The sequence below is a fragment of the Fringilla coelebs genome (assembly GCF_963513975.1).
Source record: "Fringilla coelebs genome assembly, chromosome: 7".
Classification (NCBI taxonomy): domain Eukaryota; kingdom Metazoa; phylum Chordata; class Aves; order Passeriformes; family Fringillidae; genus Fringilla; species Fringilla coelebs.
Window position 1 is genome coordinate 4,169,869 of NC_140035.1, and position 17,473 is coordinate 4,187,341.

The window sequence follows — 17,473 nt, forward strand, 5'->3', positions numbered from 1 at the left end:
ACATAAATTTAAGTCTTAAATTTATGTTATTTATTTATATAAATAAAAAATAAACAGTTTTGACATGAGGGCCAATGTAAGTATGTCACGTCTGACATGAGGTCCAGGAGCTCCAGGCTCTTCTCACTGCAGAAACAGGTTAGAAGCATCAAATAAGGACATTTCTATGGACTTATTGTCCTGTCAGAAAATAACTGTACCTGCAACTCTGACCTTCAACACACACTGACAAAATCTCCACGCACTAGCTCACAATGGGTTGCTCAAAAGTCATCTCAGAAAACTGTCAGTGAAAACAGAGGGATGCTGAAAAACTAAATTTCAGTAGGAAATGATTCCATTTTTTGCTCAATAATCTGCACACAGCTAAAGAAAATAATTCTTCATGTTGAGCAGCTGTTTTTCATGGCATGGGACAGAAAGAACCTAACATTTTCCTAAAACTGATATACTGGTGTGATTAGATCAGTGAATTGATGTCATGCTGACTGAGAAATTAGGGAAAGGAAAAGGAAAGGGAAGATTCTGTGTTTCTCCCAGCATCTCACTAAAACTCCTCTCCAGACACTTGAGTGAGCTCTTTACAGCTGGAACTGCCCTGCAGTTCCCATGCGGTGGAAGGCAGCAAGAGGCAGCTGCCAGCAAGCACTGAAAATTACTCCAGTGAAAAATGAGGAGTAGCCACTGTGACAGTAAAAATTTACCAGCAGCAACAAAGAGGTGTGAAAATAAGTATTTCACAATTGGAAAGTGAGAGGAAGGATGGCTTACAGCGAGTGGGCAAGAATAGACAATATATGTCATGAAGGCCTCCAGGAAGCTCCTGATTCAAAGACATGTGGAAATGGGTAAGAAATAAGAGACAGCAGGCTGTGGATGTCTTTTGCTGAACTTTAAGATAAAATAGATTTGATTAAGGGACACGAAAGAAAAATAGAAATATGAAGGTTTCTGACCTGGTGAAACCTTATCTTGGTTGAGTGTTGGAAAAGTTTTAGGCAGGAGAGAGTATGAGGACTAGAATCCCCATGAACGTGTGGAAACAAATAGGCACAAGGGGTAAACGAAAGAAAGAAAGAAAGAAAGAAAGAAAGAAAGAAAGAAAGAAAGAAAGAAAGAAAGAAAGAAAGAAAGAAAGAAAGAAAGAAAGAAAGAAAGAAAGAAAGAAAGAAAGAAAGAAAGAAAGAAAGAAAGAAAAGACCCTTTCATAATGCCCCCATGCACAAATCCAGAACTCCAGCTTAGCAAAAGGTGAGAAGACTGAATTATTTCCTTAACCTGAGCGATGACCTTTGAAAATGCTTATGGTTTGAGCCAGGTGCTGTCTGGGACATGAATCACAACCTGAGCTGTATGTGTGACTCCAGAGCTGCAGCTAAAGCCAGAGAGGTGCTCAGCCAGGTCAGGGACACAAACAGCTCTGGGAGACATCCCAGGCACAAAATCCCGTCTGAACACGTAGCTGAGAATTGCAGGAACATATTCTGGGGGACAGAATTGGAGAGAAAACTGGTGACACTTAATGGCACAAAAGCATAAAGGCTCTTGCTGGTGCTTTCAGCTTAGAGCAATTTCAAGGCATACCATGACCTCAGAGCACATTCTATAAGGAGAAATTAGACACATTTTCCCACTGTGGTCTAATGAACCAATACAAAAGCATGAGCAAATCTCATTTTTAAAGGGCGTGTGCAGACTACAGGTTTATCTGAGAATCTTAGGAGGAAAGCTTCATACAAAGTTCCAAAATTTCTGAAGTAGAAAAAGTGAAAAAGGATCAAACACCGAAAGGGAGTCAACATCTAGCAGGAAATCCCAGGTGCAAAATTGCATTAGTTCCAGCACATTTCTGCACAGAGGTAAGCAAGCTCTTAGTGGCAATGGCAGAAGATTTACTAGAGGTTTTTTTCACTAAAAATAAACCCTTTCCTCCCTAATATAGAAAGGTTCTGTGAGGTGGCAACAGAAACACACAGATAAATGGATAAGAGGAGAAATAATACCTCTTTTTGTGACTTACTAAGAAAGCAGGCAAAGAAGGTTTTCTTTCCATTTTCCTAGAGGTGTGTAACACCAGTACGAGTGTTGCATCTCTGTAAATTAATTCAGCAGGAAGGAAGCTTGCTGCTTTGTCTTATTGAGAAAAATCAAGACACAGCAAAGTGCTTTCAAAACTACCTGCCTGGAAGTGGAGAACTGAGGCACACAGAGCAGGCAGATAACAACACAGGGCCTTTGAAATGCAAGGGAAAATCAGAGCAACCATCCAGACTCCAAGGAGAGCCCCAGGATCCCTTCCCTGCTAGTTAACAGGATGCAAGAGTCGCCCCCAGGCTACATTCACCTTTCCATCAGGCTAAGCCGGCTGGTTCCTTTCATCTGTTTGAGCAGTTGTGTCTTACACCATCCATGAGAAAGCTCGAGGCACTGCAGATGGGAAAGCAAATGTGGAAGGAACAGAGCCACCTCCCTCTCATTCCCGAGGCTGGGAGCGGGACAGGACCGTGGCACAGCACAGCAAGTGATGTCCCTTCAGCGTGATCCAGGAGGAAAAATGCATGGGAGTGCACTCAGGGGATGAGAGCAGCACATTTCTTCCACACTCACCCCACAGGTGATGTGGAGTTCACATCCAGCACCTTTACAATCACCTTAAAATCCAACCAGGCCAAAGGTGACAAAACAAGAAGGAAGACTTTCAAGAAGGAAAGAACAAGAGGGATATTTATAATGAGAAAAGAGGTGAGATTGCTCGAAGATACAGCTTAATTACAAGGAAAGATTTGAAGGAAGAGGGAGAGAAAATGCTTGACAGAGAACAAGGAGACAATCATGGGAGCCACATAAAAGGAGCCGAAGAAAAAGAATGGGAATAGATGATGTGAGTGCACATTAACCTCTCGTTTTTTCTCTCAGAGACTCACTCCAAAGTTAAAAAATGCTCTTGGATATCTGCCATGCAGTTGGTGAATCCGAGAACACACCCCTGCAGGCCCATCATGGGTCTAGATTGGCCTAATAAATCACTTGTCCCAAGACAATGCAATTAAGCCTAATTAGCCGATAGCTTTATTCCTAAACAGTCTCTTCCCAAGGGAGGTTTTAACTTTTGGTTTCTAAATTAGCTCAAGGAGCTAAATTGCTCTCATCTCCTTGGCAAAGCAACAGTTCATGTCTACCTTAGCACAGGATACTTCAGGCACTCGGGGGACACGTGTAGCTGCACGAGTAGTTTATTTACATTAGCCCACAGTCTGAGTCCAGCAGGACCAGGGAGAGCCCTTCTGGAAACAGCAGCATGTTCACTGCCATCTGTCACCACTGACTTCCCCACCTGACTTCCCTGCGAGTCTCTGTGCTGCTTCTCCAGATCCTCTCCTTGACCAGGACAAGGTGTTCTGTCCTGATAAAGCTTCCAGTAGTGCTGAGATGCTCAGAGGAGACAAATTAAACAGGCCAGTGAGAAATGGGCAATCTTGGCCTATTATCCGAGTAAAGTCTGAGTAGAAGACTTAGTCTGGGTGAAGAAATTCTTCCCTGTGAGGATGGAGAGGCCCTGGCACAGGTGCCCAGGGAAGCTGTGGCTGCCCTGGATTCCTGGAAGTGTCCAAGGCCAGGTTGGATGGGGCTAGGAGCACCCTGGGATAGTGCAAGGTGCCCCTGCCATGGCCGGGGGTTGAATAAGATGAGCTTTAAGGTCCCCCCCAACCAAAATCATCCTATAATCCCATGATTCCTAGAAGCATTCCAAAGATCACCATTAGTTCTTTCCAGTAGAGTAAAACGACCTTCCAAAGCCTTTTATGACTGTCCTTTGCTTCCAACTCACGTTCCTCCAAAGTTACATTATTTTCAGCAGTTTTACAGAAGATTCAGCTCTTTATTTTGGGGATTATGTGACTCTAATTCAAAAAAAAGACTAATGTGATATCTCCTCATAAATCAAGAAAATGAGCAAAGAAAAACTCAGGGGGAGCTACCAGTCCAAGAAGGTGTAGAGTAACCTCTTGCAAAACAGTTACTGGAGAGAGAAGGTTTGCACTGGAGCAGGATGGGCATCCAGAGCACCTGGGAAAAATGGGAAGGGGAAATTATAAAGAGTTGGAGTAGCAAATTTCTGTTTATCTGACACCAGGGTTAGAGGTCACATACAAAACAAGCTGTGCAGGTCTCTATAAAGGACTAACAGGAAGCTATTTGCTCTCTGGCATTTTCATTGGCATCAAAATGCCAAAAGGGGAAGCAGTATAAGAAAAAGAGCTGATATCTCACCTCTGTCTGTGAAAAAGTTCGCTGAAGATGCCTTTTGTTCCTCAAAGCTAATATGAAATCATTACCTTTTTGCTTCTTGCTCTTTCAAACTTTGTTTTTATTCTATGGTAAAAGCCAACAAATCTTTGGACATCAACTGCTTCCTGCACATGCAGCATTTCTTCACATCACAGAAACTTTTTACTTTTAAACACTACCTGCTGCTAGTGTGGGCTAAAGTCTTGATAAATCCCCTCATTTTAAACCCTGCACAGTTTTCATTTAATCCTCTGCAAGGGTTTATCTATTATTTTCCTGACTGCTTTACATACATTTATTTCCCTTTCATCTGTTTAAACTGTGCCTTACTTTTACTTATTTTACTGTCTCAGGGCTCTGTAAATTTGTCTCCTCCTGTTCCTTTCACCCCCTGGCAGCAGAGCTGAGCCTACTGGCCATCTACAGCTGCAAACACCCTGCTGGGAACACCTGACTCAAGCATCTTCTCCCCCAGGTGCTCACCAACATTCACATTTCATTACATCCAAATTGCTTGGGAATTCAAGTTATCCTTTTTATAAATGGAGAATTAGGGAGGGAGCAAAAAATTTCAAAAATTAAAATGGGAACTTTACTGGAGCTCAAACAGCTTGACAAGCAAAATTTCAGTATTAGTAGGGCACTTCAATGCTCTCTGTGTGTTGGAAACCTCCCCTCTGCAACACTTACATGGAAACCTGGTGGCACAGGCTCAGCCTGCATTGACCTGATGGTTTCAGTAGTATTTCATAGCTCTGCTCTCTCCAGGTCCTTTTTTTTTAATTTGAAACCTTCCCATAAAGAAATCACTCTCACCCAAATAGCCAGGAATATATTGCATTGTGATATATAGAGGCTGGTATTAAAAAAGCTATTTGAGTATTAAGAGAGACTTCAAAGGAGGTGAGATCATGGGAGAGTGGGATAGATCAGACCCATATATGTCAGATTGATTCAGTTTTGCTGCTCTCAGGACAAAGCTGGGGACTAGCAAAGCACCACCCCACAAGCTTTGGTAGAGATGTTAATTGGGCTGGTTACAACATGTCACTTTTAGAGCCATGGCCCCTGCAGTGAATTAGAGAACCATCCCAAGCCAAGCCAAGGTGTTTGCAGGACAGCAGGCTGGTGTTAGCAGTGACACAAAACAACAGCAGGACACAGGAGATTCTATCACCCTCAGCTTTCACCTGATCTAAAGATCAAGCCCTGCCCTCAGATAGAAATCCTTTCCCCAGAATTCCCAACTTTCTAACTCCTGTGGGAAGCTTGCACTTCCATGAAGAAGGGTGGCCCTGGTTTGCCTTTTGTCTGCTGGGACAGGCTAAGGTATTGCTGATTTACATCAGGTCTGGGTTGTGGAGGTTTGCAGCAAGGCAGCCCCAAAGCAGAAAACAGCTCTGGCATGGCCTCATGTAGTGATGGGAAGGCTATTAAATATTTTAAATACTTTAAACAGTTCTATCCCAAGTTGCATTTTAAAAGAAAGCAGCAAATAAATGTTTTGGTTTTTGAGGGAGCAGCTGGAGAGGAACAAACCCAGTTTCTTAAACTGGGCATAAGACAAAGCATACTCACAAATTTAGGAGAAGTTAAAACAAAATACCTAAATTCCTTTGGTGATATGCAGTAGCTGGGTCTGGGGGCTTTAAAAATGCAATTTTGGACCGAGTGTTTTATTTCCAACAAGCCCTTTTTGCCCCAGCCTCAGACAGTAAAAAGCAAATGTTCTGCCTCCCTGAATTACAGTCAGAGCACACATTTTCCCATTAAGACACAATAGATTATTTCCATATTAAAATAACTACCTAGTCGATAACTTGCAGGAAATATGAAGGATGAGACAAATTAGAAAAATTTATAGAGGTGAGTAAAAAGTGACTCACCTAAAACCAGCCATGAGTTAGAACACTATTTCAGACAGCTCACAGGACGAAAGGGTGTCAGCTGGAATGGAATTTAATTCCCTGCTCGTGTGTGGGCTGAGGTGCAAAGAAACAAGTGGCTGGTGCCTCTGTTCTTGACTGAAGTTGTGTGGCCACTGGGTGTCATCCTTGTTTCAGATGACAGCCAGGGACTCTGCAGCTGCAGAGCAGAGCCTGCAACTTCCCGAGCAGTTAAATTCCACTCTATTTGATTGTACAACATACAGCAAATTGCTCTGCATTTAAATCAGCTATACAATTGAATACTTTGACATAGACAAATTCTCCTTTGTCTCAGAGCCTTATTTGGAGACCTGAAATGGCTGGTTGCTGCAGGAAAGAAAGAAAAGTAATGCAATGGGGGCATAGGAACTACAAACAATTTGATGAGTGATTATCAAATCTTGGGAAATATGAAATAACTATGATTAAATAATGCAGAGGGTCGATGCAGGAAGTTTGGAATTATATCTGCAATTTGTCCCCAGGCTGGAAAAGCCTATTCCATATAGGTAATTTCATTTGAGATATTCAGTATCCAGATTCAGTGCACAAATTAATGACTATGTATGAAGGAGCTGGTCCAGGGAAAACTAATCTAAACTGTTACCCACAGTACCAAGCTAGTTCCCTCAGAAAAGTTCCAAAATGTCATCAAGGAGGAAAAAAAGACTGAATTTTATTAATTTCACCTATTGCTATTCTGTATTTTTTCACATTTTTTCCACTGTTCAGTATCTTCCCAGTTCCCCACCACCAGGATCCACGGGAGCCACACAACCAGGTGTGGCCATGGGAGCAATGCCTGCACCTGGCAACAGAGGAGCAGGAAAAAGCCTCTCCAGAAGAAATATCCTGATATCCAGTAAGTTTTCCCTTGCTCACATACAAGGTTTGGAATTGGCTCACAACAGGTCATATGTCATCCTAATGAGTTTTCTGTTATGGGTGACTGAAAAGAACTTATCAGCGTTATTTTGTTATCTCCTGAGAGTCTAGACAGTCTGAAACCAGCACACAGTGCAGCAAAGCTGCTTATTATAATATTATTTGTCTCTGGAACCTGATTTGGTTTGCGTTCTTCGAGCTAAAATAAAAGGAAGTGCCAGCAATTTCTCCAAGCATTACAGCCAGAAATGTTTACATTTGTCAGTGCATTCAAAGTATTTATCTCAGTGTTCTTAATAGACAGAGTATAGCCATAAAATGGCTTAAATAACAGGTATTTTTGTTAATGCAGCTAACCTCAGCTGATAGCTCAGCTTTCCATGGATTATATAGTCTTTCAGAGCAGATCTCCATGTAATACTTCCTAGCTTTACCAGTGGATATAATTTTAATGAAAACATGCCACTACTAAAGAGCTATTAGGCACAGAGTTGAAACTGTCTTTGATTTTGTTCACCAACCAAAGACTTCAATAATTATTTAAAATCCATTTTTAAAGGCAGATGTTAAATATTCTCTTTATATTAAGCAGCTTCACAGACATGATTTTGGATCCTTTTTTTTTAATATTACCAACACTCTCTTTTATGGTTCTGTTTAGTTAAGAATTGGTAGCAGACTCAAAGGAGGAAATGCATTTTAGATGGGAGCATATGCATTAGCAATTTCAAAATTTACTAAAGTTAGTGAAAACAACCCATCTGAAGTAACAAAGTCAGATAATCAAATTGTCTAAATGTTTATTACCCTTTTCATTGAAGTAATAAACCAGTAACAAATATTACCCCAATGAGTTCTTATTAAAACTGGAATTTTCTTCTGTTTCTATAAATAGATGCACATACCCATATTCTATGGCTACAAACTTACACAATTTCACTTTCAGATCTCAATTCTGAAACAGAAACTTCTTTCCCATTTCAACTTCGCAGCACCTTTTATTCGGAAGTTTATTATTAGAAAAATACTTACGCTGGTTTAATACTCTTGGAATGCTTTTCATGAATGTAGGCAGCACCAAGGCCTCCTGCTCCAGAATTTAAATACTGCAAAGAATAAATCAACATATACATGTTGTGCTCATTATTGTAAAGTATCACTTTCCTTCCCTCACCCTGGTCTATAAAACAAACCAATTTTAACGTTTCTAGTGGTTTCTAGATGGAGATTTTAGCATTTGTCACAAAGTGCTGATGGAGGTAAAAGCAGATATATTTTTTCAGATTAGTTTTTAAAGTATCTCTCTTGGCTTACGTATGGTATTTGAAGTCTAAGAGGCCAGAAAATTGAAGTACATCTGAAACAGTTCCATATATATTTGCTATATATATATGGCAAAGTCATCAAACAATTCATCTGACTATGTCTGACGAGTCTTAATCCCACTGGGATTAAAAGAACTAAAGATACCTTGCTCTGTGATCTGAAATTATTAAAGTTTAGACAAGAATATTCTCTTATTTAGGGACCACTTCATAAAATATTATCGCTGTGAGACCTTCTTGGTGTGAGAAATAGGAAGAGTCTCTGATTCCATGTCCACAGGGCAGATGTTTAACCACCACCAGTACCCATCTCACATCCACAAGACCCTATAGGTCATTGCTGCTTTTTGGACCAATTCATAACAGAGGCACCATTAAAGTCAGTGTCCATCTTTTTGCTGTGGCAAATTCAAAATCTTGCTCAGCTGTTCAGGTGCAGCTCTTATTCACCTGACCTGTGTGCTGACCCATGAGATGAGTGACATTATGGAAAGCAGTCTCCAACAATGAATCTGTTTTACCTTGTAGGAGCACCAGCAGGCAAAATCTACTCCCCAGTCATGCAAATGAAGCTCTACGTTCCCAACTGCATGAGCCAGGTCGAATCCGACAAAGCATCCCTGCAGGAAAGAGATAATTACTGGGTTACTTATTAAGATAATCATCACTGTGATATTATTTTGAAAAGAAGTCTCTCAGAGCTTAACTCGCTCTCAGTATGTGCAGGCTACCTAGAAACTTTTTAAAGAAGCAGAGAGTGATAGGATAAGTGGGAATGGATTTAAACTCAAAGAGGGGAGATTTAGGTTAGATGTTAAGAAGAAATATTTTTCTGTGAGGGCGGTGAGACACTGGAATAAGTTACTCAGAGAAAGTGTGGCTGCCCCATTCCTGGGAGTGTTCAAGGCCAGGTTGGATGGGGCTTGGAGCAACCTGGGACAGTGGAGGGTGTCCCTGCCCATGGGACAAACCAATCTTAAGGTCCCTTCCAACCCAAACCCTTCTATGATTAATCTATCTAGTCCCATCCGTTCTGAGTGATTACTAGAAACAAGTTCTCTATACCACAGATACACATAGAAATCCCCAATTTTTCTGTGATTTGTCTTCAAGGATGCTTGGATAGGGTTTAGATTTCTGAGGTTTTGTTTGTGCAGTACTTGAAACAAGTATTGAGAACAATCAAGGATGCTTGGATAGGGTTTAGATTTCTGAGGTTTTGTTTGTGCAGTACTTGAAACAAGTATTGAGAACAAATGCATAAATACAAACACTTCCTGTATGGCACAACAACCCCCAGGCAGAGACAAAGCAATAATGGTCATACTGATGCCAGTTACCCATGAACAATTACATTTCAATATATATTCATGCTCAAGGTGTCCCTGGTATTTAAACAAGGAGCACATTGTTCTTTGGGAATCCAAATGGATGAGATAGCAGCTTATGCAATGCCTTGATCTTTAAGAACTTTTGTATTTGTCCTTAAAAAGAAGGAATCTGTCCTTTCTCTGTGAAAAGTATTTTATTTGGCATAAGCCAAATTTGCACAGGACACTGTGAAAAAGGTGGGGGGAACCCAATATCTAAGGACTGAGAGATTTCTAGATCTAAAAGTATGAGTTTTACACATGAAATAACCACTGGATGGCAGCATTTTTAAACTAAAAAGCTATTCTAAGCCTTGCTATTTATTTAAGAGCAGAGAAATAAAACTGCTTTTTGTGCCTGGACTACAAATTAAATGCTATTTTACATTTTGCTTTTAAAACACAAACAGCTTGCTTGCAAGCAGCAGGGTAGGAATAAGAGTGAGAGCACAGGCTTCAGAAAAATCAACGTCCAATAATAAAACAAAGGGTTTTTTTAAGAATCTCCTGCTGTTTCTTGCATGGAGGGAGTCTTAGCTAAATTATTTAAGCAGTACTTTGGTATATTTAATCTTCTGTATAAACTAGATAACAATTTGTAAGGAGCAGCATTTTAAGAAGATGTGACACGTTAATTCTAATGGAGACATTTGTGAAGTTATCAGCTTGAAAAATTACTCCAAAACGATGGGAAGAAAACTCACTGCCAGAGCATTTGCGTGATCTAAATGTTGGAACCAGAGTCCCAATAAATAGCCGTGGTGTCTTGATTTCACAGGGACACAGAGGACTAAGTTAAGAGAAATCAACTGAAATGGTGAAGCTAATGCAGAGAGGCTGGGACATGCTGAATTCCGATGGGAATGCTCTCATCCAGGGATAAAACGGCTTTGGATCAGAGAAATAAGCTACAGCAAACTAAAGCCAATTGCCAATGCATGAGGAGGCTGTCATAGGGTTTTAAGGCATCGACTTCAAAACTTCAGTTGAGTGGATTTAAACCTTAACAGGTACGTACATCCCACACAAACTTTTGGAAGCAATTCTATGACAGATGCACTGGTTTCAGTGGAAACCAGGAATAACAGATGAGAGTCTTGCAGAATGCATGCATCTGGCTGTACATTAACAAAATTGAAACCAAAAAAAAAAGAAAAAAAGAAAAAAAGTAAATTGCTCATAAGGAAAAAGCATGTAAGAAATTTAATTCTATAAATCATGTGCCAAAACCAGTTGTCCTTTCCCTGTCAGTACACCGTATATGCTATAAAAAATTATCTTCAACTACATGATATCAAATTATGAAAATACAGTAGGTGGAAGCTAGGAGGAGACACCTTGGGACAGTTGGATGCCCTCACACTAATGAGGCTCCATAACCACATCCACACGTGCTACCTTGACATGGACAAAAGTTCTTGGGCACTGACAGCGGCTGCAACAGATCAGCTTGAACAAAAAAGAAGGTCATTGACATAATACCCATGGGCCATCTTCCTGAACTCCTTTAGCTGCTCCCCACCACTTTGAAACTGGTTGGTAGATTCCACTTAACAATACTGAGGCACGGGAAATTTGGGTTCAGGGTTGGCAGGGTTCCCGCATCGTCTCAGAAACGCCCACTCGCACCAGTTTGTTCGAGTCGTCATCTGCAAGATGGGGTGTGCTGGTTTGCTTTCCCAGGGAGGTGTCTGGCACTTGAGTCACACAAACAGCAAATGTTTAGCCACACAGATTGCATGGAAAAAGTAAAACAAACTGAAGCAGCTCTCCCTGCACAAGCCACGCAGAACCAGGACTGCGTGGGAACGGCGCTTCTCCAGACTGGGGGGAAAACAGAGCTCTCCATCTGCTCCGGGCAAAGGAGAGGACATGTGCTCTCCCCTGCCTCTTCTGTTTTATTCTAACATCTAAAAGTCATTTCTGCCAAGTGTCTGGGTAGCTGCTGATAACCAGCAGGTAACAACTCAGCATGGACAATGACATTTGGAGAGAGGGAGAGAAATGACAGCTTCACGCCAGCAAAGCTGGGACATTTAGAAAGAGAGACAGGAAAAGAAATGAAGATGAAGGATCTTAAAGCTCTTCCTACTGGGACTCAAGAGATTAAAATATTTTACATAACAGTACAGAGTCAGTGGAAAGTACGATATAACTTATGAAATGAAAATTGTATTTGAAAGGTAGAATCTCCTAAAAGTCAACCATTTCTTCACTTGTAGAAGAATAAAACAACTCAGCCTCCTCCATCCTCTAGAGCAAGCTTGAAAGTATGAAACAAGGAAAACTGGTACATCCTCCTCAGCCTGCTGATGAGTCTCTTGCACAATACGTAGTAATTTCGATTTATCTGAGAGTCCTTAGATGGAAAAATAGCCTGAGGTAATTTTTCAAGCTTAATTTAGTTCATTTAATATTTAATGACTTAATGAAGCTGTCTATGTGCAGAGCTTTCACTCTGGGAGGAATCTTAATGTACGCAGAGAACTTAGGAAATTGGCTTAAAAAATGTAAAAGGAAATCAGTAACTTAATTCATAAATGATTGACCTCAAGAATCCTAGGACATTTTCCAGGCCTCCAGAGCTCACAGCTCAAATCTCTTGCCAAGCCCTGATAGGGCACAACACTGTGGGACTTTATTTCAACAGTACATTAAAAGAATTATTAAGACCATCTGTGTAGGACTTTTCTCTCTGACATACTGGCTGACAAGTGATTTTTTTTTCCCTGTCTTCTACCAAACAGCATTTTCACCTTGTATTTTCCCCTTCTGAATCCTTTGCTTGTCAGTTCTCCCCAACCTATTTTCTGTTCAGGAGTGCAGGGTCATCCCCCATCCTTCATCCCTGGGAAGGAGAGCCTTGCATTTTTGCTACAAACGTGACTTTTCAGTCTTATCTGCTTTCAAAAGAACTTTCAGCCTATCTGTGACAATATGTTGACGAGAAGACAATTCTGGATTCATCAGGTCCAGAAGCTCTTGAAGGAGATATGGTAAGTCAAATTAAAGCCATGTATAGACACAAAGACACTAGTGATTCTGCTTCAGCAGTTGTTTTTGTTTTCCTCTAATCCAACAGCAGCTCCTAACCCCACCTCTGGCCTGGAAAAGAGGAGAGGAGCCAATTCTTTTGAAACCCCCACATTTCAGGCATTTTGATAGCCAGAAGCCTTGTGTCCAAGATAAGCAGCAGGGAGCAGAAATGCTTCTTACCAACATAAACACTTCATGAATCAACGATTTTGTGGCTGTTCATGTAAATATTTGTCATACATAGACGTTGAAGTGTGGTGTAACAGTTTCTTACATGGAGGGTTTGTATAAACATATAAACATCACTTAACCTGTGGGCAGAATCTGTAAGGACACTGAGCTGAGTGTATCTGACAGGAGGGAAATAAAAACACGGCTGGCTCATGCTTTTCAAGCCTTGAGGGTACTCAAACAGTTCTTCAGGTTGAATTAATTTTGCTTTTTCAGTATACTAATGATATTTTACTTCATTAATCTACCTGGATCTCAACCCTGCACACTCGAACCACTAGAAATTCAATTTGATGGGTTTTTTTTTCTTTCTCTTGAAAAAATCTGTGGAAGAAGAGATTCATGTCTACATGATGTCATTTCTAACAGGCATTCAGATGGAAACAGGCCTTTGACATCAACCTGTTCCTCTGGAATGCTGAATTGCTGTCACAAATTGCTCTCCTCTTCAGGAACATGACACAGTCTCTGGGTAAAGTGTGTGGTGGTTTCGTGTGCATCCCTGTGGAAGCCCATACACGTGGGTTAATATTATTACTATTTGCACTGCCTTGCAGAAATTTTAATCTTTCTCCATCAAGTCCTGGTTATCTCCTCAGATTTTATAAACATCCAATCCATTTTCCCTCTCTATAATAAGCTGGGAGTGACTACTCTCTCCCAGAACACCACTTTGGGGCAGTTTAGAGCTATCAGTGAAACTGCATCTCTTCCACATATCCAAGTCTGCAGCCCACAGTCCAGAGAGCATCTTTGGAGAAGTGGTAAAGCAATAGGTTTTTTCCCAGGTTGTTCATCTTTATGGAAAGGAAGGAAGATTTCTCTCTCTCTTTCTCAGACACCTTTCAGACACATCACGGAGCGGCTTTCTGGGAAGCAGCACTGAAGACATGTAGGTGTTGGCAGCTCTGCTGCCACCAGGAGAGAGAGAGAGTAGAGCAGTGGGTGGCACCATCCTGTTAATAACCTGTCTTCCCTTTCTAACATTCCAGCACGGTGGAATTGTGATTTTTTTTTTTTTTTTTGTGGTCAGCAAAGTGCTGGCAGGCACTCCAGGAAAGCACCATGAGGGTGTTGCTTTTGGAGCTCCTGCACAAACCCACTTCCCCTGCAGCTGACTCCCCACATTTCTTTTCACCCTGCTTTTCCATATCCCTGTCAGAAGTTGGTTTTGTTTAGTGCTGTTTCTAACACTGGTTTTAACACCAGGTGCTGCTCTGTGGGAACATTCCCTTTTTACATCCCACGGGCCCTGCACCAGCTCTCACACCTGCTCTGCTCTCCCAGGGGGGACTTCACCATCTTTTGCATCAGCAGAACTTACGCCCTGAAGTCCAGAAAAAATTCCACTGCCAAACCTGCAGCTACAGAAGATGTATAGTGTAGGAACCTCTCCAGAGAGTTAAACCATTAAATATAAAGAGTTAGCTGGTTTGCCAAAAACCCAGTGATACCAAATAAGTTTACCCTTCAGTGGTTTAATCTTGTATGAGATAAGCTGCATCCAGTAAAAGGCTGCCAGCATGGAAAGTCTGGTGAACTCCTGTTGATAAGACAACTTAATTAAAAATTATTTTCTGCTGGATTCCTAAGGCTATTGAGATGGTTGAAGAGTTTTACAGCTATGTCCACAGAACACACTGCCTGCAAGCTCTGAAGGCTGAGTCATCACTAAAATACACTCATCTTGTGATGTTGATGTGCTCCACACTGTGCCTGTCTCCAGAAAACTCATCAGTGGAGTCTGAGCAGTGCTGGCTCCATGGGGATCTCACCTCCCTGCTCAGGGGGGAGCAAAATCTGCCATAACACAGCTAGAGGAAAGGAGGAAAATCATGAAAGTCTCATGCTGAAAGAGTTCAGAAAAAACTCAGAAATCTTACACAAAGTAACTGTCAAAGACAGGTTAGAGCTGTGATTGCCTCCTCTTCCTCCTTCACTGAGGCTCTTGGTATTCTACCCTTCAAGAAAAGCCATATCAAAGTTAAAAGTCATGAATTACCTTTTCCAAATAGTTTAACATTCATCTGCCTGAAAGATTGCTCCCACAGGGCTATTTCTTCATGCAGCCCACTGTCCCCAAAGGTCTGGGCACAGAGTGCTTTTACCTTTTACCAGAGACCTAAAAATTTCTGTGTTTTGTTCCACAAAAAAAAAACCCAGACCAACTGATTTCACAGAGAAAACTGATCTAAAATTGGTATGAAAAGACACATCTGGAGCAGTCCTACCTTTTTTTGGCCAGCCCTTGTTATTCTAGGGATGTCAAACAACTGTCCCGTGTAGTACTGCACCCCACTGAGCATAATGACAGCAATAGAGTCCCCTTCCTTCTCAATTACAGACAGGATATCTTCAGTCCTCAAGGTCTCCTCCCCCTAAAACAAAATTAAAGGACATATTTTACATCAACTCTGGCAGTAATGACATTGCCACCACTTATTTCATAATCTATATTTTACCATGAAAGGAGATCAAAAGCAAACCTTTGTCTTGGTAATGATATACAAAGGTAGTGCCCATGACCAAGCAAACTCAAAAAAATAAACATTAGCAAGTGAATCTTGGAGGTACCTGCTGTAAAATGTCTATTCACTTCATACTCTTTAGTATTTCTGACAGTTTTAATTTACAGTCAAAAATTCCTGCTGCAGACAGACTATCTAATGATTTTTAAGTGGCATCTGAAATTTGTGACACCCACAAGATTTGAAAGTTGTCTATCAGCTTCAGTCTTTACTTTTCTGATAAACTTGGTATCCCACAGGAAGCTATTATAAACCTGACATATTCATATTTCAAAAACAATGTCTCACATCATCAAAAGTACAAAAATCCCCAAACCTGTGGTCATTAAATATAGAAGAATTTCAACCACAAGAAAAAAAAAAATCAACCTCATTTTTGATTCTTTACAGGAAAATTACTGCCCCATCCTCCTCCTGTCTTCCTAGCAAGGGATCTTGTAAAACATACCACCACCTAGGGATCAATTAGGCAGTGAAAACCTAGAATTAAATTAGACTTGTTACTGAAAAAAGCTTGGGCAAGATGGTTGAATTGCAAGGGACTGTTATTATCTCAACAATCTCTGCAAATCTATCAAGCGTTCAGGAGTGGGCTCTTTACTCACAAGATGACTCAGATTTCAGAAGCAAAAGGTCACCCTGGGTTTATAGTTAGGTGACAAAGTTCTTAATGCTGCAGAAGTGAAGCGAGGCAGCATTTCAAATTAATCTGAATTGCATATTACTGAGAGCAGACCTTTCCCTCAGCCCGTGCTGATGCAGACACAGTGCTGCTCGTGTTATGGCAATCTCTTACCTCAGGACATTCAAAGGACACTGGGAATTCTCAGTGAGTCAAAATCATGCTTTGCAGGTGACTCAGGTTTGGGTTTTTTTGGAAACAGGAAAAATAGAGAGAATGGCTTTTTTGTTGTATTTGCTGTTCTTCTGGGGAAAGTTAACTATTGAATCAGCAATTATAAAATGGGGTCTAATGTAAAAAATATGCACGGAAAGACACCTGTTTATGATTCATAAATTTCATCTATATTTTAATGCACAGATTACAACTTCTATACTAGAATATTTGAGAATATTCACATGAAAGGTGTTTCTGCCCTTGGTGGCAGCAAGCAGAAGGGACAGGTTCCTCACCAACCTGCCGTGGCTGCAGCAGGACCATGCTTTTCTCCACATCCAGCCCATGCAGTTGGAGCTGGGACTCCACAGCATACTGGAAGAGAATTCCATGTAGACAGCATTAACTCAAATACATGATAAACAACTACAAGGAAAAAAAGACATCACATCAAGACTTGAGAAAGCTGTTCAGATGTCTTGCCTTTCACTAAAAGTAATGCTTGAAAGCATAATCCAAGTCCACTGAGAAATTCACAGATTTCCTTTGGAGTAAAAAAGATCTGAATTTAATTCACATGAGAATGAATTCCTTTGCAAGGACCAAGTCAAAGCCTGAATCCCACAGGATAAATCCATGGAGCAGAATGAGGGTGGAGATAGGGCCCTTAGCAACCTGATCCAGTGGGTGACATCCCTGCCCATGGAAGAAGGGTGGGAACATGATAATCTTGAAATCCTTTCCAACCTAAACCATTCCATGGTCCTGTGGTGTGATGGATGCACTTCACCAGAGGCCAGAAAGCCAAGCCTGCAGGGATAACAGCCAAGGAGGACTGAGCATCCCTTCTCCAGGAGCCCTGGGTACCCACATGCCCTGCTGCCAACACAAACGAGGTACGGCCAGCACAGACATCCTGCCCTGTGACATCCTCACCTCTTCTATTTGCTGCACATCTGGAGGAAAATAAGAGATTTAAACTCTCAAGCTATTTAAAAAATCCTGTCTGCCAATTTTATTGATAAATAATGGTCCTGGAGAT

At 41.1% G+C, this 17,473-nt stretch overlaps 1 protein-coding gene across 1 annotated transcript in view; it reads right to left on the reverse strand.

The window, feature by feature from the left end:
• The window catches only part of KYNU (kynureninase), a gene marked incomplete at its 5' end in the record, with an annotated part of 57,597 nt that overhangs the window by 15,551 nt on the left and 24,573 nt on the right, over positions 1-17,473 (reverse strand). The window contains 4 exons of the mRNA XM_084208980.1: positions 8,136-8,209; positions 8,950-9,048; positions 15,297-15,443; positions 16,732-16,806. Of these exons, the coding sequence (XP_084065106.1) occupies positions 8,136-8,209; positions 8,950-9,048; positions 15,297-15,443; positions 16,732-16,806 (395 nt within the window). The remainder of the gene's footprint in view (positions 1-8,135; positions 8,210-8,949; positions 9,049-15,296; positions 15,444-16,731; positions 16,807-17,473) is intronic.